At 41.9% G+C, this 25,632-nt stretch overlaps 1 protein-coding gene across 1 annotated transcript in view; it reads left to right on the top strand.

The window, feature by feature from the left end:
* The window catches only part of LOC124389318 (protoheme IX farnesyltransferase, mitochondrial), a 50,687-nt gene that overhangs the window by 374 nt on the left and 24,681 nt on the right, over positions 1 to 25,632 (top strand). The window contains exons 2-4 of the mRNA XM_046854684.1: positions 1,214 to 1,356; positions 1,431 to 1,704; positions 3,590 to 3,714. Of these exons, the coding sequence (XP_046710640.1) occupies positions 1,214 to 1,356; positions 1,431 to 1,704; positions 3,590 to 3,714 (542 nt within the window). The remainder of the gene's footprint in view (positions 1 to 1,213; positions 1,357 to 1,430; positions 1,705 to 3,589; positions 3,715 to 25,632) is intronic.

The following is a 25,632-nucleotide window of genomic DNA, read 5'->3' as shown; positions in this document are numbered from 1 at the left end:
TCAGCTCTCTATGTAGTGCTTTTGTGTAGTGAGCGAGAAGTGAATTGGAACTGAACCCGAGCTGACCTTCTTCTAGGAGACCTCTGTCTGTGTTATTGTTCAGCATAAAGAAGCATAATGTCTTATTCATGTGTGTGAGAGAATGAACACTTTTAGATAAGCTCTAAATCAGAGATCTTTACTTTTATTAGCATTGTGTAAATAAAAAAATAATGTTTTTAGTAAACACTAGGAACAGAAGCTTGACAGTGATCATATGGATCCTAAGCTCATGTTAGAACACATGGGGGTGTGTTTATTTATAGAAAGCTTCTCGGTTTCCTTCAAGTGTTGACATGATACCTTGGAATTTACTGAAAGTGCTATATCTTCTCTCATATATATATATGAGAGAGAGAGAGAGAGAGCATTTGAGGGTTGTTAGTACTGTGCAGTGGCATCCTTGGGATTTGAACTCCAATCAGAAGTCAGAGTGTGTGTGTGTATGTAGATATCCATATTTCTGCTTGTCAGTAAGCTGGGGTCAAAGTGCATGGTCAGTCCTGATCTCAGCCCTTTGAGCAGATTGACAGTATCTGGATAAGTAACCCAGATCCTTATTGAGCAGCCACTTCCCAGTCTTATTCCCAGATTTTTCACATGGTATCTGATATTTTGGGTCTTCAGCTTGACATGGGTTCCTGTAAGAAACGGCTTTTGAGTATCCGATGGATGTGATTCCTGATGTGATGTGATGCGATACGATTCACGCATATATAACGATGCAGTGCGATCCAATTTTGCCATTAAATTATCGAAAAATGATGCTCTGCAAATGTCGAGTTCTCATTTATTTCTTCAGAAGACAGCAAATCATACATTTACTAAAGTGTAGGCCTGCTACTGTCGATTATTTTAGCAATCTGGTATTTAAACGATTTTTCAAATCGATTAATCGGATAAGAAGTACCTTTTCTTAATTAAAGAGCGATACTAAATAGAGAGAGGAACTGAGACGGGTCTCTCGAAATGAACAAGTCATTAGTTTTAAATGAATTTAAAAACATTAACGGCAATGTTTTCATTGTGCGTCAGTAATAACGATCCGTGGGGAAACACAGTGCTTCGTGGTTAGTTAAATGGACAAAAAAAGCATCGAGGCAAATTTGCTTTATTACTTTATTTTGCAGCAACTAACCATCACGTCCTTATTAATTTTGTTGGTGTTTCGCAGGTCTGATTGGCGCCGGCGTGAACCCGACGCGTGTGATCAACACCCCCAGAACTCAGAGGAGCATCCGGACCCTAGTGCAGCTTTGCAGGAGCGACCCTGCGCAATGGATCACCTTCCAGCACCTGCGATTCCTCAAACGACAGGTACGATTTGTTTGAATGAGATAAATGAAAGTCGCTCTGTTATATGTGTATAGAATTGTTTATTTGTTCCTCAGTATGTGAAGGCGAGTGGGGTTCTGAGCCAGCGAACGCGGCCGAAGCAGGAGCCGGTGAGCTCTACGCTGGAAGAAAGAGATGATCCGGTTCTCGGGCAGATTCAGGAGATCGCACACGTTAAACCCGTACCCGCCGTAACAGCCACGAGGACCGGCGCCGAGCCCGAGGCAGTCAGACAGGCTCGGATAGAGGCGCGGCAGTGGAAGGAACTGAGCGTTAACTTCTCGGAGTTACCAGGGATCTACGCTCGGCTCTCTAAAATCAAACTCACTGGTACGTATGAGCGGTTCAGCGGAACGTATTCCAAATCTACAAATCTGAATTTTAGTCCTTGAAAGTTATAATTTTGCTGTTCTAGGTCTTTATTTATTTAAAGCATGTTCTGATGTCCACGTAACGCAACCTCTACTGCTCATTGAAATGACATTTCGATCCGGTAGTTACTGTTGTGGTCTTTCGTTAGTCCAAATGTTATTCGCCGCATTACGATTACAATTGAGACCAACAGCCAATCAGCTGCCTTTTATTATTCATTCTTAATGCTCTTAAAAAGGTTTTTAAAAAGTCTTAAATTCGATTTGGTGAAACTTACAGAAACCCCTGTTTTCATTTCCGATCGGAGGCGGGGTTTCCGTAAAAGCGTCTCCGATTGAATTCGCACGTCGGTATTTAATGCGGTCGTTCTGATAATGCCAGCTTTGTGCAGTCACAGGAGTTTGTGTACTTGTTAAACATTGATGTTCGGAGTCTCCCAGTGTCAGAGGTAAAAGCTTAGATTTTGTAATTTTTTCTTAGTATTTGAAGAGGAAGAGGAATAAGGCACGTGGGTTTCTCGGTTGATTGTTGGAATATAACCGAAAAAGTGTGTAATCCTGGAAATATCTTGTGCCTGGTCAAGTTGCACACGGAATAAAATCTACTGAAGACCAAAATGACAAAATATGAAGCGTTAAATTGGTCAGAAAATGAGCAGTAATTTAATAAATAGATAAAGTAACTCAAGTAAAGGAAGTCTGTCTGTTTGCCTGTCTGTCTGTATGTTTGTCTGTCTGTCTGTTTGCCTGCCTGTCTGTTTGCCTGCCTGCCTGCCTGTCTGTCTGTTTGTCTGCCTGCCTGCCTGCCTGCCTGTCTGTTTGCCTGCCTGCCTGTCTGTCTGTTTGTCTGCCTGCCTGTCTGTTTGTCTCTCTGTTTGCCTGCCTGCCTGCCTGTCTGTTTGCCTGCCTGCCTGTCTGTCTGTTTGTCTGCCTGCCTGTCTGTTTGTCTCTCTGTTTGCCTGCCTGCCTGTCTGTTTGCCTGCCTGTCTGTCTGTTTGTATGTTTGCCTGCCTGCCTGCCTCTGTCTGTCTGTCTGCCTGCATCTGTCTGTCTGCCTGCCTGCCTGTCTGTCTGTCTGCTTCTGTCTATATGTTTGCCTGTTTGTCTGTCTGTCTGCCTCTGCCTGTCTGTCTGCCTGTCTGTCTGCCTCTGCCTGTCTGTATGTTTGCCTGTCCATCCATCCACCCACTCACCTACCTACCAGGCATAATATTATGACATAATAACATTTTACAACAGGTGAAGTAAAGAACACTGATGATCTCATCACGTCACCTGTCAGTGGGTGGGATTTATTAGGCAGCAGGTGAACATTTTGTCCACAAGGTTGATCTGTGAGAAGCAGGTAAAATCACTGCAGTGTTTTTCCGTCTCTAATTTTTAAACCTGACCCAGTCCAGTTCAGTAAATGTTGTCAGTGTTTGGCTTTTAGATCTTGACCTTCTGTAGTGTTTAATTCTGCCCCTGTCTTTGGTTGCGTTTGACACCAGTGATTTTGATCTGGTTCCCTTTCGAGCCAAGATCCTCTCCAGGTTTCTTCCTCATACCGTTTAATGGATTCCCACCATCACCTCTGGCTTGCTCATTAGGGATGATCATACAGGGACAAATTTATGATACTTAAATCTGTGTTTAAAGCTGCTTTGGGGCAATGTCTATTAATAAAACCGCGAATTGAATTGAATATAATTGATATTTTGGTTGTTTTTAGTCAGGAATGTGAATAATGCAAATCTCAGATCGAATTTGTTCGGCTTTAAATAGCTAAAAGGTTTTTGAATTGATAGTAACGCAGATTGTCCGCTGTTCATTTTGTCATGCTTCTGTTTCTTCATCATCCTCAGCGCTTGTGGTCACGACGGCGGCGGCGGGCTACGCCATGGCTCCTGTGCCCTTTGACCCAATCACCTTTACACTGGCCACAGTTGGAACAGGGCTCTCTTCATGCATGGCCAATTCTATTAACCAGGTCAGTCATATTTATATATAACAATCTTCTGACCAGGTGCAATTAAAGCTGGATGGCAAGACATTGAGCCATTTCCAGCATTCACAGTGACATATCATTTCTACAACTGAGCAGTTGAGGATTAAGGGCCTTGCTCGAGGGCCCAGCAGTGGCATCTTGGTGGTTCTGGGATTTGAACTTGTGACTTACTAATCAGAAGTCCAACGTCTTAACCACTGAGCTTCCACTTTCCCCAACTCGGATTGGTCTATTTAGACTAAAGAGGTGCTGCTGTGTTTTCTGTTGATGATCGGACCTCGGAATTCTTGTTGATAAAACAGACCCAAGATCCAGAGCAGAATTTGGGAGGTCAGATATGCGGACTTCTTGTCATTTATATTTTTATATATATATATATATATATAGCCTTTCCTCTGAACCATAAACCACAGGAAACTTCTGGAGAATATTGTTTGCATGTCAAACTATAGATAAAGGTTCCTCAGAAACGCACAACGTTGCCAATTTTAGCTTCAAAGTGCCGTGTCATCCTTCATATCAGTTCCTCTCGGACACAAACGCTGCGGAATAATTTCCTGATTGTGGCTTTGCTTCTGATAAGCATTAATGATGGTTTGTTAATACGAAAAAAAAAAAAAACACGATTGGTTAGAGTCCAGTTAAAAATGTTTACAAAAATATTTGTTTTTCCTGGAACTTATGAGCTTCTGGAAGGACGCTCCACGAACCGGCTGATCTTCTCATTACCTCGGCTCAGTCCTTTGTAACTTCAATTCTCAGTTCTGTTCACTTGTATTTGGATAGTTTTTCAACAATGGCCATCGTCCCCAAGCAGCTTTACAGAGATCCCTAATGGTTATCAACTGTACACCGATGGACACTTGAGTGCAATACAGGCAGTTCCTGAGTCATGATGGAGATGCGTTCTGATGACCCCGTCGTGTTGTAAGCTGAGACATGGTCCAGCCTACTCGGGGTGATCAGTATGGAGTAGTATATTGTGTTATTTGTTAATAACTGTACAAATACTGTTCATAGTTTAGCCAAAAAAGGAGCAAGTTACGTTACCCTCCGCACAAAACATATATATTTGGCCACGTTCACATTTATTATAGACAAAGAATACATGTGAGCTGAGGAGGCCTGGGGGTGCAGTCTGTTCATCCCCAAGGTGTTCAATAGGGTTGGCGCTCTATTGCAGGAGATCTTCCACTCCAAACCATGTATAGCATATCTCGTGCACAGGGGCAGTGTAAAGCTGGAGCAGGTTTGAATCTATTAGTTCTATTCATGAAGGAAGAATTTGGTGCTTCCTCATATACAGTTGTGGTGACGGTTTGGGGGAAGACCCACACATGGCTGTCAGGTGTCCCAATACTTTTGACCATATATTTTTTCCCTATTAATAACGCTGTCCGTGTTAACGATGAGTGTGTGTTTGTCAGGGCACCGTTGTGTCTGTATAGTAGCTAATAACACGCCGCATCTGCGTTTAACCTCGACTGTGCTGGAGCGCCCCCGCCACAGTATAGAGCCTCTGGCAGCGCCGTGTTCTCCGTACTGCTCGGTTCGTTCGCTCGCCTGCAGGAAGACGCTGGCAAGACTTCGCCGAACGCCCAATAGAGTTTCATTGCGCATTACGCAAACATAAACACTCGGCTGGAGATGGAGCGAGAAGGAGCTTATTCTCTACTCTTCTTGACTCGCCTGCATTCCTCTCCCGCTGTGGATCTTACGTCTCGCCTTTTGATGCTGTGCTTCTATCGGAGCACTCAGCCTGAACTCCATTAAAGCATGGACGTGCTCTTTAATTTTGAGAAGGTCCCGATTGGAACGTCACGTTGGTTCCCCCATGGCGGCGCTCGAAGTGCCCATTCTACCGCCGTTGTCCCGTTTACTCGTCCTCAATCCGATCAGCATCTCAACAACGCAACTTATTACAGCACCCGAGCAGCCGCGTGTAATTTACACCAGAAATCCACCAGCCAGTGGGTCACGAGTCATGGCCGAGCTGTGAAAGGGTTTCTACCGGCTGCAAGAACGTTCTGAGGAATAAGTCTATGGGATACCGTACTAGAATTTTTTTTTGTGTGTTTTCCCTTTTCAGAGACAATTCGGTTGGTTTCTAATTTGTATAGCGTGTTTAACAATGGACATCGTTTCAAAGCAGCTTCACAGCGGTTATATGGAAGCATACACATGGATCAGACATAACATTATGACTTTTAACACACCAACTTTGAGGATAAAATGTTAATTCGCTGCATAAAACATCCTACACACTGACAGGTGCCATGATAGAGATAATCAGTGATCACTTCCCCCGTCAGTGGTCATAATGTTATGTCTGATCGGTGCATGTATATATGTATATACTGTATATGTGCTATTATATACATTATTACATAAATGTTTACTTATTTTCTCATAAACATACTTTAAAATAAAACAGCATTCGTGGTTATGCAGGGACTCGAAAAATGACCTTTACGGCGTAAAGGTTGCCAGACACGTCAAATATCAACAAATATTGTTGTGCTTCTGGATTCTTTTATTTCGAATCCATGGAGATCTCGGTGTGGATTGTACATGTCAGATATAACTGTGACCCACGACGTCTTCAGCGGACCCTATTTTAGGTATTTGGAGAAACCAGGATGTAGATTCCCAATGCAAGTAAGTACTAAGTAAGTCGACTGTCTATATGAACCCTGGGATGAGCACAGGCAAGTCCTAGATTACAGCAGCAGATTTCAACAGCGAATCGTTTGTTGAATCTGTGTCTTTTGGGTGTGTTCATGGGACCATGCACTCCAGCTGAAGACCGTGCAGTCCAAACCCCAAGCCAATTAAGAACATCTGGATGAACCAGACAGGTCCTGTTCCTTGAAATAAACAAAATTTGCGCTTTTGGAGCCGTGTCTCCGTCCCTGGCGATCTTTCGGAAAGCATCTCAGCAATGCAACCTGGACTTTTGTTCATGCTCAGCCATATCCTGGATATTGAACGCGACTGCGAGCTCAAATCCGATTCCCAAGTAAGAAAGACATTTAAATAGCGCTTTGGCGGCCGCCTGTATTCAAATCACCTTGCGTGCTCGGAAAACACATCTGTCTAGTTTATCCGAGCCAGAGTTTAACAGACGAGCTACAGCACTGCCAAGAACAAGTCATTATGGATTTTATGATCCATCGGAATCGATATTGATCCATGGGAATATTCATAATAAAGCCAGATTTTTTTTTTGTTTAGATTTTTTTTTTTTTTTTTTTTTTTAATAAAGATTGAGATCGGCATTTAAAGTGAAAGTTTAATTTCACCCAGACACCTGTATGTGACATAAAGCATTCATTTTGGACCCTTATTTAAGAATCTATCAGCAAAAACAAGTTGATGGAACACATAAATGCATTACAGAGTCCATTGTGGAGAAACCGCATGACCTCCGATTCCAAAAATCAAACCAGTATCATTCATGACCTATTTTACTTTCAGTTTATCAGTAAATGATTTATCTTAGTCAAATGATTGTTACTATGGGATCATTTACATGCCCTTATCCAGAGACACTGAGTTCTTAGATCTGTTATACAGCGGCACAGTCGGGATTCAGCGGTGGCAACTTGGTGGTGCTGGGATTTGATCCCACGACCTTTCGATCAGAAGCCCGACATCTTCCAGCTCACCAGCACGTCCCCGATGACGTCCTCGAACAGTCAGAAGATTCCGCTGGAAAAAATGTCAACCAGATATTTTTATTTTTTTCCCCTCAAAATTTCCAGCACTCGTTTTAAATCCCCAATAACCGTAAAAGGAAAAATCCAAGTGCTATCGAGACACATTACATTTTTAAGTGTCGTGATGTTTTCATTTGAAAATCAAGGTGGAAAATGAAGGTGCATTTTTGCATCCGAACCCAAATGAAACAAAATGTGTGTGATCAGCATGACTGCGACGAGCTCGCCTGCACGGGAGAAGAAGCAGGGTGCTTCGGGGAATGCCGCCGCCAAAGGGGGCGTGGCAGGGGGATTCCTGACATAACCGACGTTAAGTGGCAAATTTGCCCCCCCTTGTGCTCGAGATATTAGGGTTCGAAGACATAAAAAAATCGACATAACCGATTAAAAAATGCTAAGACAAAGCGAGAATTTGGCGGTTCCACTTCAAAAACGTCGACTTAATAGGGTTGGCGAGTTAACCGAGGTCGAGATAAGTGGGTTCGACTGTGTGTATGTATGTGTGTGTGTGTGTATGTATATGTATATGTGTGTATGTATGTATGTATGTGTATATATATATATATATATATATATATATATATATATATATATATATATATATATATATATATATATATATATATAATATTACACACACACACTTATATGATCGTTTCCACGTAAAGTCGCTTTCAAGCCGAGCTGTCAGCGTCTAGCAAACAACTGGACTTGGTCTTGGTTTACAAGGCTTTTAATTAGCTCAGCTCTATTCTGTGGCCTTCTCCAGACTGGAGGAGCTTCAGACTAATAGGCAGTACACGATGTTTGAGGGTCATTCAATCTAGACGTATAGGTTTTTGAAGATTGTGGTTAGGAAGTAGCATGTGCACCAAAGCTTCACTCCACACATGAAGGGGGATTAGACGGAGACCTTGGCTGCTCTTTTATCACGCGCTTTTGGTTACTGCTACGTGCTTTAGATCTTACTTGGACCATCGAAGCCTGATGCAATTCTCCGGGGAGAAGTTAGAGTTGTATGTTGAAATGAGATCTTTGACGGCGTTCGGAGACTTTTAAAATGTGTAGTGGTTAACGCGGGCGTTGAAACGAGATGTTTTCGCGATGCAGCGCTATGTGGACGATTCTGCATTGATGCAGTAACGCACCATAATCGTTTATAGCCTACAGAGTACGCGCTTGTGCAGCTAGCTTTAAATGGCGGACAGCGAAGCGAGTGATGATAAATGTACCCAGGATGTTGAAATCTGAGATCTGGGCTTTTTTTGTTTTTTATGAACACGCCAGTAAACACGAACCGAACAAGACACCCAGTGTGTGTAAAGCTGGTCTCTTACACACACACAAAACATGTAGGTGATACCTCTAACTTAAGAAACCATGGTAACCATTTTCACCCCAAGATGCTGACGCCTGCCAGTGCCAATAAATATTAGAGCACTGCAGACGGTTTTGTTTTTAAAGATATGCCCATGTTCACACAGTAAATCAGCGCAACCTCCACCAGTTATTCTGGCATATGATTGAATGTCTGTTACAGGTGTGTAATGGTACACGTATTTGTACCGGACGTTTTCCCTTTTTACGTGCGGAACACGCGGTTACAATACGACTTTCCTCACGAACGTTCTAAGTGCCAAGATTGCAAAATTGTTGAGTCTCCGTCTCACACTTTAAGCACATTATTATTATTATTAATATTAGAGAATAAAAACACAACAGTTCCATGGGTGTTAAAAAGAAGAAACTATAATTAGCGCAGTGTCAATGTTGGCTACTCGCTCAGTCGTTCCGCACGCCACTTCCCGCCATCGCTAGCGATATGGATTTATTAGCAATTTTTGTTCTTAAAATATCTTCAGAAAATTTTATCTTAAATGTCAAACACGCACTTCTATACAAATCTGTATATACAAAGTTCTATTGCGTTCATTTTATTTATTCTATCGTTTTTATTTTATGTGACGTTACACCCCTAATGTGAAAAAGTACAATACTGGGGAGTGGTAGCTCAGTGGTTAAGGTTGGGCGGGGAGTCAATCCCCGGTATCGCCAAGCTGCCACTCTTGGGCCCTTGAGCAAGGCCCTTAACCCTCTGTGCAGTCTATCATGGCTGACCCTGCACTTTGACCCCAGCTTTCAAACAAAAGTAAAAAAGACTGTGCTGTAATGTATATGTGACAAATAAATGCTATTCTATTGAACTTAAATGTAGTACTCAACAGTTTCATGTGCTTTTAGTATTTCTAGTGTTTAGTCTGAAATTCGCTACATTCTGGACGTGTAATTTCTTGAAGCAGATAAAATAAACGTATCTGCCCGATTGATGAAAATGTACCAATGTGCAGTAGAAATAGAAATGGAGGATGTGATTCATTGTGATATCGAATCGAATCGTGGACACCATCATTGCTATTGGTATGAAACCATTGAAGATTTGCCCCCTAGTGGTTAGTAGCATGGAAACTATTGTTAACAGTTTTTAAAAGGGTCCTGGATGGAAAAAATGATATTTAGTTCTTGCCTCGAGGCTTGTCTGCTTTTAGTTTTTCCTCCTTTGTTTTCGGGCCGAGAGTGCAATTTTCTTTCGGCGTAATTACATACACAGACTCGGCACTCGTCGAGCGGCACCCCATCACCCGCTGCAGAAGTGACACAGGCCCTCTTTGAAGTGCGCCACACTCCCAACACATCCTGCACGCAAACCCAGACAGATCTTTACCTGGGCGCAGGCTGAATGACCACACCTTACTCACGCCATGTTTTGTTTCCACATGTCCAAAGAAGGAAATAAAAGACAAGGTGGAAGGAGACACCCTTTGATGTGTTGCCATTTTTTTATTTTTTTTTTTTTTTTTTTTAAACCCACCCATCTCCTTTGCCACGGCTTTAGTGCCGTTCGGGCGATCAAAGCCGACACGCCTTAGTCGAGGAACTCTGCAAAACCTTGGAGCAGACAGAGCAAAGCAACGGTGGCTCATGGTAAATGCTACTTTGTCAAGTTCAATTCAGGAAGATGAGCAGTCGCGCGGCTTGTTAAAGCGCCCGACAGTGATGCACTGGAAATCCTGGGATTGCAAATCTTATCGACGCTACTGCAGCACAACATATTTGAGCAGCATGTGCATAGGAGCACAACAGCAATCTTATCTATCGCCTGCTAATCCTGAACCAGCTCGACTCCACCGTAGTGAAGGGCAATAAAACTTGGGCTATAAATTTAGTGACTGCCCTTTGACTTTTTGTCAGTGGTAATGAAAACCGTTTTCCCTGCGATTTCTCTGCCCACTTTAGAGAGGAAGTCGCAGAACGAACATGTCTGCCGATCGTACCTCAGCCATGGAAACTCTAGAATCCAAGAAATTTCGAAATGTCTCTCGGCACTCTTTGATATACCTATTCACTGCCACAGAAAGAGTTGCTAGTTTTATTTTCGACGTTTTTTTAGGTAACTTTCTTTCGGCTTCTTCCATTAGGGGTCGCCACAGCGGATCCACCGCATGTTTGCCCACCGTTCAGCTTTGAAGTCACCATTAACACCGAAGAATAAGGGATAACGGTATCATTTGTCCCGAAGCTTGTCGATAGTCCGGTATTGACTCAACTACATACCGCATCTCTGTGCCCATCCCTGGTCAAGGGGTTCAAAAAGCTAGAAATTGCCCCATGGCTGAACAAGGCCTAACGTGCCAGACTATCAGACCATTAACTACAACTAAATTAACCGTACAACTAAAACGTCCTCTCAGCTGCTGCTAAAGGCACCGCTGACCCTCGTCTCCTGCATTACATGAAGAAATTGGAGTCAGGTGTTGTGCTTGAGTCACTGCTGTGACGACTGGCTAATTAATAGCCGCTTCCCTTGGCGTGCGTCTCGACCGTTAGCGGTGCTGAAATACTAACTGCTCTTCAGTCACGGTATCCCATGAGTCATGCCGGCCTGCCTGCGTTTACTGTCAAGACCTCATACCTTCATGCCTGCGAAGCTGCTGGAACGCCCTTAGGGAGAACATGCTGGAGCCGCCCAGCAGAACCCTGTTTGGAAACAGCCGCTGTTGGTGTAAGCCACCGAGTGACTGCGCGTCTGCGACACTGACGTTTCCCCATGCTTGTGAAAGTAGGAAAGAAGTAGCGGCTGTCAATGAAGAACTGTTTCTGCCCCCCCTCACCAACAACTCCCCCCCCTTTTCGGTGGTTTCGATATGCACATAACCTTCATCTAACTGCAGGTAGTGCTATAAACCTTTTTTATTTTTTTTATTTAATTTTTTATTTATCTCACGGTTGGGTTCAGGTTTTAGCAAAAGTAACCATTTGTCAAGATGGATGCCAATGAAATATTCTCAGGAGGCATCTTTCCATCCAAATTTCCAAAGAAGTTGGCAAAGGAAAATGATCTGGCCAAGAATGTTCCCTGTAGCACTGTGAAGGAGTCATGTGCATCAAAACAGACCACGATGGTTATTCTCGGTGAATTCCGACAAAAGCCAGAACCTTTAAAATGCCCTGTATGTAATAGCAGTGTAACGTACCAGTGGTGAACAGTAACAAAGTAAATTAAATTCGTTACTGTACTTTATATTTTTCACGTATCTGTACTTTTCTGAAGTATTTCCATACGGGGAGACTTTAACTTCACTACATTGCGAAGTAAAATATTTAACTTTTTTTTTTACTCAACTCCATTTTTGCGAAATCGGTTGTTTTTTTATTTTTTATGAGACGATAAAAACTGCAACGGGTCAAACTTGTTTTGATTGCTGCTTGGTGTATCTACTTCTCACCAACATACAGTTCAGCACCAGTTCAACAGAAAGCAGAACATTTTCAAAGTAATAAATAATGGAAGAATCTCCTGACTCGAACTCGCCACAGCACCCCCGTGGCCTCGTTTGTGGGATTATTTATTTTTCAATGAGGTGTCTTTTCGGGTGTGTTGGACAACCTGACAGGTTGTCGTTCCTGCAAGACCGTTTTTGAATGGCAAACCTGAGTTTCGAGGTGCAACCTGAGTTTCGAGGTGCAACCTGAGCCAAAGGAATTCATTTTCACACCCTTCAGGAAAAAGCTGCTTTGCATTTGCTTCCTTTAGCGAACCCCAAAAGTATCAGTTATAATTAGACTTCGAACTCAGCAATTGTTTTGCGATATAGTCTGGAATTTTGAATCCGACGGATGCCGTAGCCATTCTTGGCTGCGGGATTAGAAGCACATAATAAACTCTGCTGTCTGGATAGCCAACGTTTACCATTAGCTGCTTTTCGGTAGCTTGCGTCTGCAGAACACAGCAGTTGCCGACTCCTGCCGAGCACGTTCAGCTGATATTGAGATTTCAGCAAGGCTTCTCATGTCTCCAAGGAAGCATCACCCTCTCCGTTAGGTAGCTGGCATACGATGGGGCAGGCTGGAATTTGTTCCCAAAAAGTCTTGAATGTCGAGCCTAAAAAAATCTTCACAAGTTGTTTTTCTGCTCAGAAAGCATCAGATTTTCCATCTCTAATTTCTTCCCTGAATTCTTTTGCATAAATGATTAACCTCTATTATTTCTTGCTCCTGCATATTAAGACTACCATGTACAACCCAGGCACAGTGCTAGATCAGGGGTTTTCAACGTTCAACGTCTTTGATGTTTTTACCCATTTTTTTTTTTTAAATACAAAATAATAATAAAACAGCCCCCGGTTGTATCATGGTTTAAGATTTTGATCGAAGCAGACCGTCTGGCATGTCTGTAGACTCGTCTGGGCCTTGTTCAACCATCCGGCAATTCTTTTGCTTTTCTAACCCCTTGATTTGGGATGGGCCCCAAGATCCGGTATGCGATTGGGTCAAGACGGGACTGCCGATAAGCTTCAGGAGAAATGATGCAGTTATCGATACTTACATTATTTTCTTTCCGTATACGTCGGTGTTAATGGCGAATTCGAAGCTGAATGCCATCACATCACATACAGAGTACGACACTTGTTACGACTGTCCAACATGTGAATAGAAATGGAATATTAAAAATATAATAAATACTAAGTATAAAAGTATAATAAAAGCATAAATTACATCTCTAAAATTAATTTGCCCCTTCACCACCTGAGGCACTACAATCCTTCATGCTTTGTTTTTGCCCCGACGCTGGTATTTTTTCGATCCGTGTGTCCACACAGCTGTAAGACTGAGCAAATGTTGATTGAACTTGTCAACACGGGTTAGGATGTGTTCTACACTAGAATGCAACAAAACCGCAGGTCCTCCTAAGTTTGCTAGTCACCAGGGTTACATGGAGACGTGATGTCAGTGACGGCCCGTCTTCTCTTGCAGGTGTTGCAAAGCCGGAAGTCTTTGAGGTGTTTTTCCTCATGTGCAAATATTGATGAAGGATCCAGTATATGCGTAGTGCATGTCATAAATGTGCATGTGCTGAAATATCTTGGTTTCCTGCGTTGCTTCAGGTGTTCTAGAACAAAATCCTATAATACGCGATAAAGGGCGATTCTTGCCGAGTCGCTATTGCTACCAGCTATTTTACTAGTTTGTTTTAATAGTTTGTTTATTTTGGTTTAATTGTATAATTTAACGAATTGCTGTACATCATTTAGAGCAGTTAACACTACCGTTCAGTATACAGCACATACGAGGTGGTATCAAAAAGTTTAGAGTTTAGCTCTGTTTACAAGAAAGTACATTATTTATCTACGCACTATCACCTTTAAAACAGTCCCCCTACACGGCAATACGCCACCCCCAGCTTTCCTGCCAACTTTTCCTGGAAGCAAGTCAAGCACCTTCTGTGTTTCGCGCTGGATCTCTGCAACGTTGTCAAAACTGTGACCTTTGAACTTCATCTTTGGGAAGAGGGCGAAGTCCGCAGGAGCTGAATCTGGCGAGCAGGGTGGGTGCGGAAGTGAGGACATGCGGATTGTTCTCGGACGATCATCACGCGCAAGTAGCCGAATGGTTTTGACATTCTTGGGGGTTGAGCTCGTCGAAGGTCTTCCTGATCTCCCGTCGTCTTCCAGTGATGTCCTTCCACTCTTGAAGCGCCCGTGCCACTCGAAACACCTCGAACGATCCATTGCAGCGTTGCCATATGATAATCGTTTGCTCTTTGTTCCAACTTGCTGTCCATGATGAAATCGCAGACGTGGTAACACACGCGGTCAGAACATCACCAGTTAGGAAAATTAGCATGTATGTTGAAACAAAATGGAATTTGTCAAATTTTGCCATATCGCTTTAGTCATTGTGAGATTGAAAAATTCAATAAGTTGAATATGCAAATATGAATCCGCAACTTGCTGTTAGTTAGGTTCCAAATGAGAACCCATCACAACTTGGGGACCATCTGTATACAGTCAACCCCTGATAATTCCGAGGTTCGGAACTCGCAGCTCGTAAAATTCGCGGGTTCTCATTTGGAACCTAACTAACAGCACGTTGCGGATTATCTTAAAATCTGCAGGAATCCGTAGCGGGACCGAATGCTCAGGAACGTTAGGAATAACATTTTAAACGATGTATTCTGTAAAAAAAATTTTTAAACACATTATTGAATTAAAGTGAGAATGTCTAGATGAATTCGCCTAGGGGCTGCGGGGGTGTGCCCCAAATTTGCGGAACTCCGGGGGACCACTGTAAAGACTACGTCCAGCTCGACAGTGTTAATTAGCGATGCTTGACTAGAAGACAAAGATGCTCTCAATACTCTCTCTTTCTAAATCAGTCATTTCATTACTCTTCTGTATTCCCACATCCATGGTTTCAATTGGCACATTTCCAGCTGAAAAATGGAACTTGTCTGGAAATTCCCTAGTGAGATAAAACGTCTTATTCCCCCCCCACAATGCTTCAAGAAGCGCTCGGGGCCGTTATAATGCAAATATGAAAACCTGCCACGGAGAAGCAGCGCATCAAATGGCGCTTTGAATTGATTTACGGCGCAGCGGAATTCCTGTTTTGTTTAATGATTAGTAGGTACTTCATGCGTTGCTGCTTAGCTGCTTTGCTATTAATTCAATACTGAAGTGTGATTGGCATTCTTGGGAAGTTACCCACTTTAGGTTGGTGCAGCGTTCGCTTGTCGTTCTGGCACGCGTTTGATTACGCGCAGTCCCTGTAATGAATTTTTAACTCCGTTTTAACCGTAGCAGGCTGCTGAGCGCCGACTTGATGAGAGCACAGCCTTTGACATTCGTCCCCCCCTTAATTGACAACTGGAGAGTTTTATTCTTCTGGGTTTCAAACCAAAGTCGAGCTTCCTATGGGAATTATTTATTTGTTTATCTGTTGAGAATGTGGATGTTTTTGGACAAGAATTGCGCTCCAGCACCGACCCACTTTCATGACCGACATTAAGACTAGGAATACGTTCTCAGCATCTCGCATTGCCGTTTGTATTCTCCATTTTCCAGGGTTTCCTCGGGGTCTTCAAAAGTCTAAAATGTACAAATCTTAAATAACAGGTCTTAATTTAATAATTTAATTGCCATATTACATTGAAATGCAAATATAAAGCTATAAATAAAAATTATAAGTAAAAATCGATTTTGTTCGAGTCTCGGATCTTCCCCCAATTTCGCAACCCTAATGGCCCTCAAAGACGGGTTTTTGCTCTGATCACTTTGCATCATAGAACAGAATCCTGCCTGGTGGCTGACTTTCATGGGGATTGGATGCAAATGAATATTTAACCAGATGGTTTAATAATTCATTTTTTGGCAAGACTTTGGTGGAAGAATCCCATCAGTCGCAATCTCCGTCAAAACCCGACACGCCGGTGCGTCATGCCGCCGGCTCCTCCGCGACCCCGGGTGCCTCGTTTTAACGATCCACAAACGAATCCTCACGAATTTCTGTGTGGATGAAAGATTCCGGAGTTGAAATGATGCCGGTGATTGACACCACTGGCTCACTGTTCGAGTCAGAGACACCGTCTTTGACCTTTCCTCCTAACGAAAAGGTTCCGGTCTCCTGGGGAACAACACTGTCTGTATGGTAGGACTCTACGCTTTAGGGATAACATTGTTCTGCCGGATGCGTGCGCATGAATAAAATATCAACAATATTCCTAATGAGTGCAACCGATGTAGATTTGCTCCCTCGACACGGACAAATCCGAGATGTGCTTCCAGCATGGATCACGGCCGGGCAACATCACTGCAATATTTCATGTATAGTGCAGCCCCTTGAACATTGTCCTGATTAAATTTTTTATATTATTATTTTTGCATGCCAGGGTCACGGAAGGGGTGCTAGCTGGTAAAATGAATGGACCGGTACGTCTATACGCAACTGGAGTTTTGAGTTTCTAGCGATATAGCGATATGAAAAAGAAAATCTCAGTATTTAGACCATAAAAAGTCTTCAATTTATTGTTCCACGTCTCAAATAATTTCAAACCGTGTCTTAATTTTTCGAGGTCGGTGTAACTTGCTTTTTGAAATGCTGCGGCAGCACTTTAGGATTTTTTTTTTGTTCGTTTCTTCTTTTCCTTGGTGTTGTAGTTCTTTCTTTTGTTAGTCAAAATATAATTCGCTGTATTACAGCTGATGAGACCGACATGCAACCAATCAGCTTTCCGTTATTAGCGCCGATCTTTCCTGGATGGTACCGCATAAGTAAACGGGTTCAGCTAATGCAAGTTCAGCAATACTTGGCTTGAAAAAAACTTATTTAGGGCTCAGGTAAGATGCTGACGACGTATTCGTGTGATGTTTGATATACGTCTTAAAATGCATGCAATTCAACGTGGTACAGAGAGTTCGCTTTTATTTCTTGGGTCCCGACAGACGGCAAATCATCAATTTGACTTTGACTTTCACTTTTTTGTTCTGCCTCCAGGAAGACCCAGCTCTACCTCTGCCATGTTAATATGTATTCTATGTGACTCTCTTGGGACGCGCCTCGATCTCCGTAGTGTTGCGATGAGTCGTATTCACGTAGCAGCAGAGAAACAGTTTAGTTTGGTCACAAACGATCGCTCACTTTCTATAATAGTCTAGCGCTAATAGTAATAATTTTTTTTTTTTATTATTTATTTTTTGATGCAATTATGGTAAAACGATGCGGTGTGATACAAATGGCACTTTTTTATTTATTAATTACATTTTTTTTTACTGACGGTGAATCTAAGCATGCTTATTGTCCAGGGTTACGCGCCAAAACAAATGATCTGGTCAAATTAATAACTGCAAGTCTTTTGACGTTTACGCAGCTTTCTGATATTAAACGTCTTAGAAAAGCACGTCAAATCAGTCAATTTGGCAGATTGTGGGCTTCATTTTCTCGTAAGCTTTTTGGTCAGGCTCAGAATGCCTTATTACTTTTATTTCTTTTTAACAAAGATTTTTAGAAAGGATGCCTTTAATCCTTTCCTTTCGGACCCCGAGGTTGAAGGCGCGCGCCGTTTCTTTTCATGATCAAAGGAGGATCGCACCTTCGCAAGATAGGCGTGTTTTTGCTCTCATCGCCGGGATTTGTTTAGTCGGACCCCATCCGGAAAGAGATTTGTCAAGGAGGAAGTGTAGCACATCACTGCCTGTTTGAAGTTTTCCAAGTGTACGGCGTGTGGGACTAAAGATGAAGGTGCAGATTTCATAGATCTGAGAACCTTGAAAATAGTGGTTGATACCTTTAATGGTTCTTTGGCTACTTGTGAAGTTTGATTGGGAACATTTTCGAGGTACAGTGGTCCCCCGGAACTCGTGGGGGTTACTTTGTAAGACCCCCACCCCTGCGAGTTCTGAAAATCCGTGAATCCGTGAAGCCCCCTGCAGCCGCTTTGGTACCTTTTTGTGAAAAAAAAAAAGAAATTATTTTCTTTCTTTTTTTTTCTCCCCGTATTAGTGTGCATGCATGTCATGCAAGACCATGTTTCTGACCAATCAAACGGTTTACATTATATTTATAGAAATGTAACCAAACATTTCTAATTAATACCTATAAATTCCAATACATTCCTGGGAATTTTCCAACTTAGTATTCCCAAAATTTCCCAGATTAACTTCCCATAGAAGGTTTCTAGAAATTTGTACAGTGTCCAGCAATGAGCCCCTGAGCGAGGCCCAAAAGTGGCAACTTGGCAAACTGGGCATTGAACCCCCGACCTTCTGATCAGTAACCCAGAACCTAAACCACTGATCCACCACTTCCTCCTACATTACTGAATTTAATAAACCATTAATGCAGTACTTTTCTATCCCTATTTTCTTCAATGTGTTAAAAGAATTTTCATGGTATTGGTGTCCATGTTTGGGAACAGACTCCTTGATACCAGGATTGAGCAGCACGCTCTTGCCTTTCATGACCTCCTGGGTTAATCCGTTCCCAATCCCTGAGGCTGAAGATCATGGGCTTTGGTGTCGACGTCCCTATAGAGTTTATGGTGGTTTTTTTTTTTTTTTTTTTTCCTCCACTCCTCCACCTATTCTGAATATCAGCCTTAGTTTGCTGTTACTTTTGTTCTTCTGATCAAGGGTTCCTCTTGACCGTATTCTGTCTCTCGAGGCCAGGTAAACATGCACCCAGCAACCTCCTCACCAAATTGGAATCCGAGGCTCTTTGTTCAGTTTTCTGGCACATTGTGCAAGGATTAGGCACTGCCACAAAAAAAAAACAACAAAAAAAACCCACCCTGTGATCTGATCTACAAAGGGGATGTGTTGCACACCGACAGTGGAGCTCAATGTGAGGAGATTTGTGATAACCCAGTTTTTCCTCATTGTTAACTTTGTAGGTTCAGTTTTTACCCACAGGTTGCACTAATAGAACCACTCAACATTTGTTTATATCGATGTTTGTTTTCTTAGTGTACTTTACATTGCCCAGAGCCTTTATATTTATTTCCTGTACTCACTCAGCAGCTCATGCTCATTTTTCACTGCTACAGACTTTATATTTATTTGCTGTACATTAATTCACTTATATATTACATGCTGTAGATCTGTTTACATATTTATCTGCACTTGCCAGTTTGCACAATTGCTACTATTCAATTGCAGTTGCAGTCTATTTACATTCATCCAGAGCGACCGACATGTATAACATTCACACACCTGAGCAGTGATTTGGTTATGTGCCTTTATCTCTCAATCTTTGGATCCAAAGTCCCCAATGTCTTATCCATCAAGATACTACTTCTACATATTTATCTACCTACCTACGTCTGTCTGTCTGTCTGTATCTGTCTGTCTGTCTACCTCTGTCTGTCTGTCTGTCTTACTGTCTGTCTGTCTGTCTGTCTGTCTGTCTACCTCTATCTATCTATCTGTCTGTCTGTCTGTCTCTGTCTGTCTGTCTGTCTTTCTGTCCATTTATTTATCTACCTATCTCTGCCTGTCTGTCTGTCTACCTCTCTATCTGTCTGTCTAGCTGTCCTTCTTTCTGTACATCTGTATATCTACCTATCTTTGTCTGTCTGTCTACATCTCTCTCTCTCTCTCTCTCTCTCTCTCTCTCTCTCTCTCTCTGTCTGTCTCTGTCTTACTGTTTATCCTTCTGTCCATCTGTTTCTTTACCTAACTCTGCCTGTCTTTGTTTGTCTGTCTGTCTACCTACACCTAAGTCTGTTTATCTTTCAATCTATCTTATTATCCATCTATTTATCTACCTTCCTCTGTCTGTCTGTCTGTCTGTCTGTCTGTCTGTCTGTCTGTCTGTATGTGATTTAAATAAAAAGCTATGTCTGATGGTTCCTGTATTTCAGATATATGAATAGCTTGGAAACATGTGCCATTAAAGTTCTTTAGATCCAGAACATTTTTTAAGGAATTGCACTTATGGAATTAGTATACTTTCCTTCATTATACTGTCTTTCATGTATTAGTTTTTCCTAAATATTACACTGTTCTGGAAATGAAGGTTATCCCTTTTTTCTGCCATGATGCTAAGCATGCTTTAGCAGAACATTGGTATGTAATATTACAAGTAGGGTGTAATATATGAGCAGTTTCTTCAGACATTGGAAGGTTATGAAAAGTGTGGATTAAAACTCTTTCCCTCGATGTGAATCAGTTAAAGGTAGATTACTGAGCCTCCTTTTGTTTACTCCCCCCATTTCTCCATCTACAAATGGAGGTGACACTCAATGGCAGTAGGAACACTCTATTTACTACTGAGATGCGTGGCTAATTAACAAAAGCAGCTCTGTTAGCACCAAGCTAGCGCTGAATGTTAATTTGAATTCGCTGGAGCCGTTTGTGTCCATTGCTGGTGAAAAAATTGAAAGCGAAGAACGAAATGTAGGGAGAGAACGACGAACTTGTAGCTGCTAAAGGTCTACAGAAGTTATAACTTTTAGATTCAGTGGTCTATTGTGCAGGTGTCCTTATCTAAAGTTATTATCAGAGTTATTATACATCTTCAGCGATTGAGGGTAAAGGGCCTTGCTCAAGGGCCCAACAGTGGCAGCTTGTTGGGGCTTGGATTTGATCAGAAGTTTTAGATCACTGTTTCCGAAGACCATTTTAGGTTGCGTGTACCCTGATCCAGATACATTCATTTTCATTCATTTCCCAAAAGTTGCCCATCCACACCAAAACGTCTGAAAACGCTCCTCACGTGCAAAACGTAAAACGCTCCGACCCGCGTCGTTTCCGCCCGGCATTTATTTCCTTTGAAATTTCATGCCAACGAGCGAAAGGTTTTCGAGAAGGACGTTTTCAATTCGGTCCACCTCGGAGAGGGTTTTCAAAACGACGTTTTGGTCGAGTGAGAAGAAAAGCTCACACTTCCAAGCGAAATGGTATCGGCGTGGACATGGCCTCAGACTCTGCGCCTTTTGTTCACCACAACTTTACACACTTTTGAGCTTCGCTTTTACAATTTCTTGTCCGCCCTAAAATGAGGCGACACATTCCGACATGTCTTTTTAAAAGCATTCTTTAGCGAGCACTAATAGCTCTTCCCGACTGAAAGTCTAGGCACCGCTCTGACACTACACTTAAGAGCCAAGTTGTTTGCGAGATTCGTTGAAGCGAAATGGATGAAAAGCTTCGCTCAGCCTTTGGGCTTTTTCCAAACAAGCTGTTAGACGTTTCGTAACTGATTTGTTAATTTATTTTTAAAAAAGTTATTTGAAACTTTTCCAGTCTTATTAAACTTTTCAGATTTCATAGTGGAGTATTGAATGTATTTAGCAGCACTTGTCCGAGCCACGTTTGTGTGTGTGTGTTTTACATTTAATATTGAGTTTTCTAAAGATCTACTTACTGTTCTACTTATTTCAGCATACTTTAACAAACATCTTCATTCTTCCGATCTTTCGTTCGTTCACTCCCTCGATATGCGATTTTGGCTTCACTTCAACTTCACTTTCTTTTTTCATACCCCTCGCGTTTTTGTGTACGTTTTCAAGTTTAATGAAAATAATAATAAAAAAATGACACTGCGCTCAAAGTGCGAGGTGGGGAGTACACAGACTTGAGGTTCACCACTTAATACGTCCGAGATTGGAATTTTAAGTTTGCGATCCTCGTACAGAACCGCTTTTCCCTCTGTGGTTATTGTATTGTGAAAGCATTAGCACAGAGGTCTTAGTTTGTTTGGCAGCTTGGAATGGTGTAGTTACTGATTAATCTGCTTGAGTGACAGGAGGACAGGCTGCAATACATCAACAGCACAAATGGTGAAGTATGTCAGGGTTTTTTTTTCTTTTTCTGCCTGGGTGTGACTCGGATGAGGCATTCTGAACCATCGTTACTTTACCAGGTTAGGACGTAACCTTCCGAAAACCAAACCATGTAGTTGAACAGATTGAACTTGGCTTAGTGCCAAGCCACAATACCCATGGTGTTTCTTTGTGTATCTGTAGCCAGAAGGACCAGCAGTGTAAACCCGATCCGGCTCGACGCTAGATCTCGACCTCGTCATATCCACATCAGGAGCTGTACCATTTCCAGTCTTCCCTTTTTTTTATTATAATTATCTATAACCACCCCCACTCTCTCCCTCCACCTCGCGTACTTTTTCTGTTCTCGTGTTCTTCAGAAGTCACACTCCTCCCTCACTTATTGGGATTAAAAAGATGATGGAGTCAGGGGCGGCCGTATCCTGTGTAGGAAGCGGAAGCACTTTGTTACCAGCGTGTCCTTTGTTGTGGAAATGCGGGTGGCAGTGATCGATGGTGGCCGTGCCTTTGTGTAGCGCAGAACAGCTGCTCTTACCGACAACTTACCAGAGCTGAGTAGAAGTGCACTTAAAAAAAAACAACACTCGTTTGGAAAACCATTAAGCAAATGAAACCAGGCGCAGGTTGTTTTTTTTATTTTTTAGCCTGGTTAAAATACATAACATGTTTGACATGCCCTGAGCCCCAACACCCATTTTCCTTTTAGTTCCCTTATCTGACTTGTTGACTGATTTATTTGGTATATATATATATATATATATATATATATATATATATATATATATATATATATATATATATATATATATATATATATATATATATATATATGTGTATAAAATAAAAAAATATCATCATCTTTCGGCTGCTCCCATTAGGGGTTGCCACAGCGGATCATCTGTCCATAACTACCTGCATGTCTTCCTTGACCACATCCATAAACCTCCTCCTTGGCCTTTCTCTTTTCCTCCTTTCTGGTGACTCCTTCCTCAGCACCTCAGGGGTTCCTCCTTGTCCAAACCATCTCAATCACGCCTCCCTCACCTTGTCTCCAAAACGTCCTACATGCGCTGTCCCTCGAATAATAAACTCATTTTTAATCCTGTCCATCGTCGTCATATATATATATATATATATATATATATATATATATATATATATATATATATATAATGTTGAATTAAATAAATCAAATTGATTAAATAAAATGTAATCATTTTAAAAAATGTTATGAAAAACATTTGTTAGACCTTATTTGGGTAATACAGATGTGTATATGAGTGTGTGTGTGTGTGTGTGTGTGTGTGGCATTTAATATTTAATTTTTCCAAAAAATGTTCTACTCAACTGCTCTACTTATTTTCAGCACACTTATTTTGAAATACATATATGCACATAGCCAATGGTACGACACGTTAAAGACTCTAATGAAGCAGCCACTAATGCGATCCGATTCACCCCCATTACGACGCAGTAAAAAATCGGATGTTATGCCCTTCAATATGGTGCAGAGAGTCCGCTTTTATTTCATCTGTTCAAACAGACAGCAAATCAGTTTACTTAAAAGCCTTCTGACTTCTAACGCACGGCCCTTTGTAGTGCAGGAAAAAACAGATCAAAGAAAACTGTGTTCTTTTCCTGTTCAGGCTTCAGGAAGTTGCAGCTCTACCTCTGCCATGTTGATCTGTGTTACGTCGTATTCACGTAGCGGTAGCGGCGCCGAGAGAACGCGCTCGAGAAACGAGGAGAAATCAATCTTCATATCAAATATTGGTCACACATTAATCGGTCACTTTCTAAATAATAAAAGTATTGCGCCTCTACTAACAATTCTATAGAAATAAAATCGTTTTTACAGACGCAAATATGTTCAAAACGCAATACAAATGCTAAGTTGGACTTTTTTTTGTTGTTGTTGTTCACAAAATTACCTTTTAAATGTATTTCTTTTACAGTTTAAAACAGAACTATGATGTTTACTGGTTTAAATGCAGGTCATTTGCGAGGTTTATATGTTTTACCCTGCTTTATTTATATCGATTTTTCCGTTGATGAATTGACGTGTTTCTGCTGTTTTTTTTTTCTCACTGGTGTCACTATTTGTAGCCGTCAGGTCGTTCCCTCGTCTCTACCTGTCTGTGTACAGCGTTCGTCCTGGCGGGATCCGTTCCGCTCTCTGTGTTACGGCGCAGAAGGTTGACTGCTCGCGCCGAGGACCCTCGAGAGCTAACAGGCCCACCCTGGAGCGAGGGGTGAGGAAAACGGAGAACGACAGGCAACACTTAACACGTCCCAGAGCTCTTTTTTTTTTTTTCCCAGACAGCGGCCCGAGCTCCACCTGCCGCGTTACTTAAAACACATTGTTCGTTTTGCAGTTTCCTCCTCGAAGCTCAAAGCGGATCCACGTTCGCGTCGGTTAGCGCCAGCCGCTTTAACTAGGCCCATACATCATCCATTAGCACGCGGCTAATAACAGGGTCGGCCACCGTAAGGTCTCGCATCTCCGAAGCCTGTTATACAGATTTGAGAAACCACAATTAGAGCGTGGCGTGTAATTGCAGGCTCACTGCAGGACAGGATCAAAAGGGGTGTCTCTCTTTTCCTCCTTATTATTCCGTGCAGTCTTTTTTTTTTTTTTCTTTTCTTTTTTTTTTTTTTTTGAGCATAGACGTCTCTAGCAACATTTTTGATAGAGATTATGCAAAGTTCCTTTGCATTTTAAAAAAGAATCATAAAGTCTGGAATTTGATTCGAGTGATTTCCTGGTCAGGATTAGTATGGAGAGAAAAAAACAAACAAACAAAAAAAAAGTCTTAAACAATTAGTGTTTACATACTATTGCTCTTTTTTTTTTTTTTTTTTGAGAAGATGAAATTAAGAAGAAAAAAAAAGAAATAGAAAAATGAAAAGTTTGGATATCCAATCTACTACACTAATCTGGATAAATGTGCACGCGGAGTTTCCATTTCAAAAACAGACGCTCTTTCGTTTCGAATCGTTTTTCCGACGCTGACATCCCTGTTCTGTACTGCGCACGAGCAGAACCCAAGACGGAGCGACCCGCGTCATTTCCACCCGCCGGTTATTTGCTTTCCAGGTCTTCGACACGTCGCGCCGTTTTCAAATGTATCCACTTTGAGCGAACACGTCGTCTCGGTGTGGACCGAAGGCCTCAAACGAAAATGTATTCGCGTGGCCTTAATGAGTTATTAACGGACTTCGGTTGTGCCTCGCGGTTTCTTGTTAAATCGGACGCAAACGATGCTTCAGTTGCCGTAGGATCGAATGTTTACCGTTTTTCTTTTGAATTGCGGTATTAAGAAAATGCCGCGTGTTGAACGCAGTTTGGGGGGTTAATCTACACGAGTTGCAGGAGCTACAAACTTTCGCCAATTGTTCGGTAATTTAATAGCAAATGTCAGAGATTCAGACTCTGTTATACATCAGAGATTATACCGAGATGCACAAGTCATTATTTCAGATCCGATTCGTTTTTATTTGTATTGTGCTTTCAACAACGATCATCGTCTCAAAGCGATGAAAGCAGAGAAAATTAGATATTAT

The sequence above is a fragment of the Silurus meridionalis genome, chromosome 7 (genome assembly GCF_014805685.1).
Source record: "Silurus meridionalis isolate SWU-2019-XX chromosome 7, ASM1480568v1, whole genome shotgun sequence".
Classification (NCBI taxonomy): domain Eukaryota; kingdom Metazoa; phylum Chordata; class Actinopteri; order Siluriformes; family Siluridae; genus Silurus; species Silurus meridionalis.
This window is presented reverse-complemented; position numbering and strand designations above follow the sequence as displayed.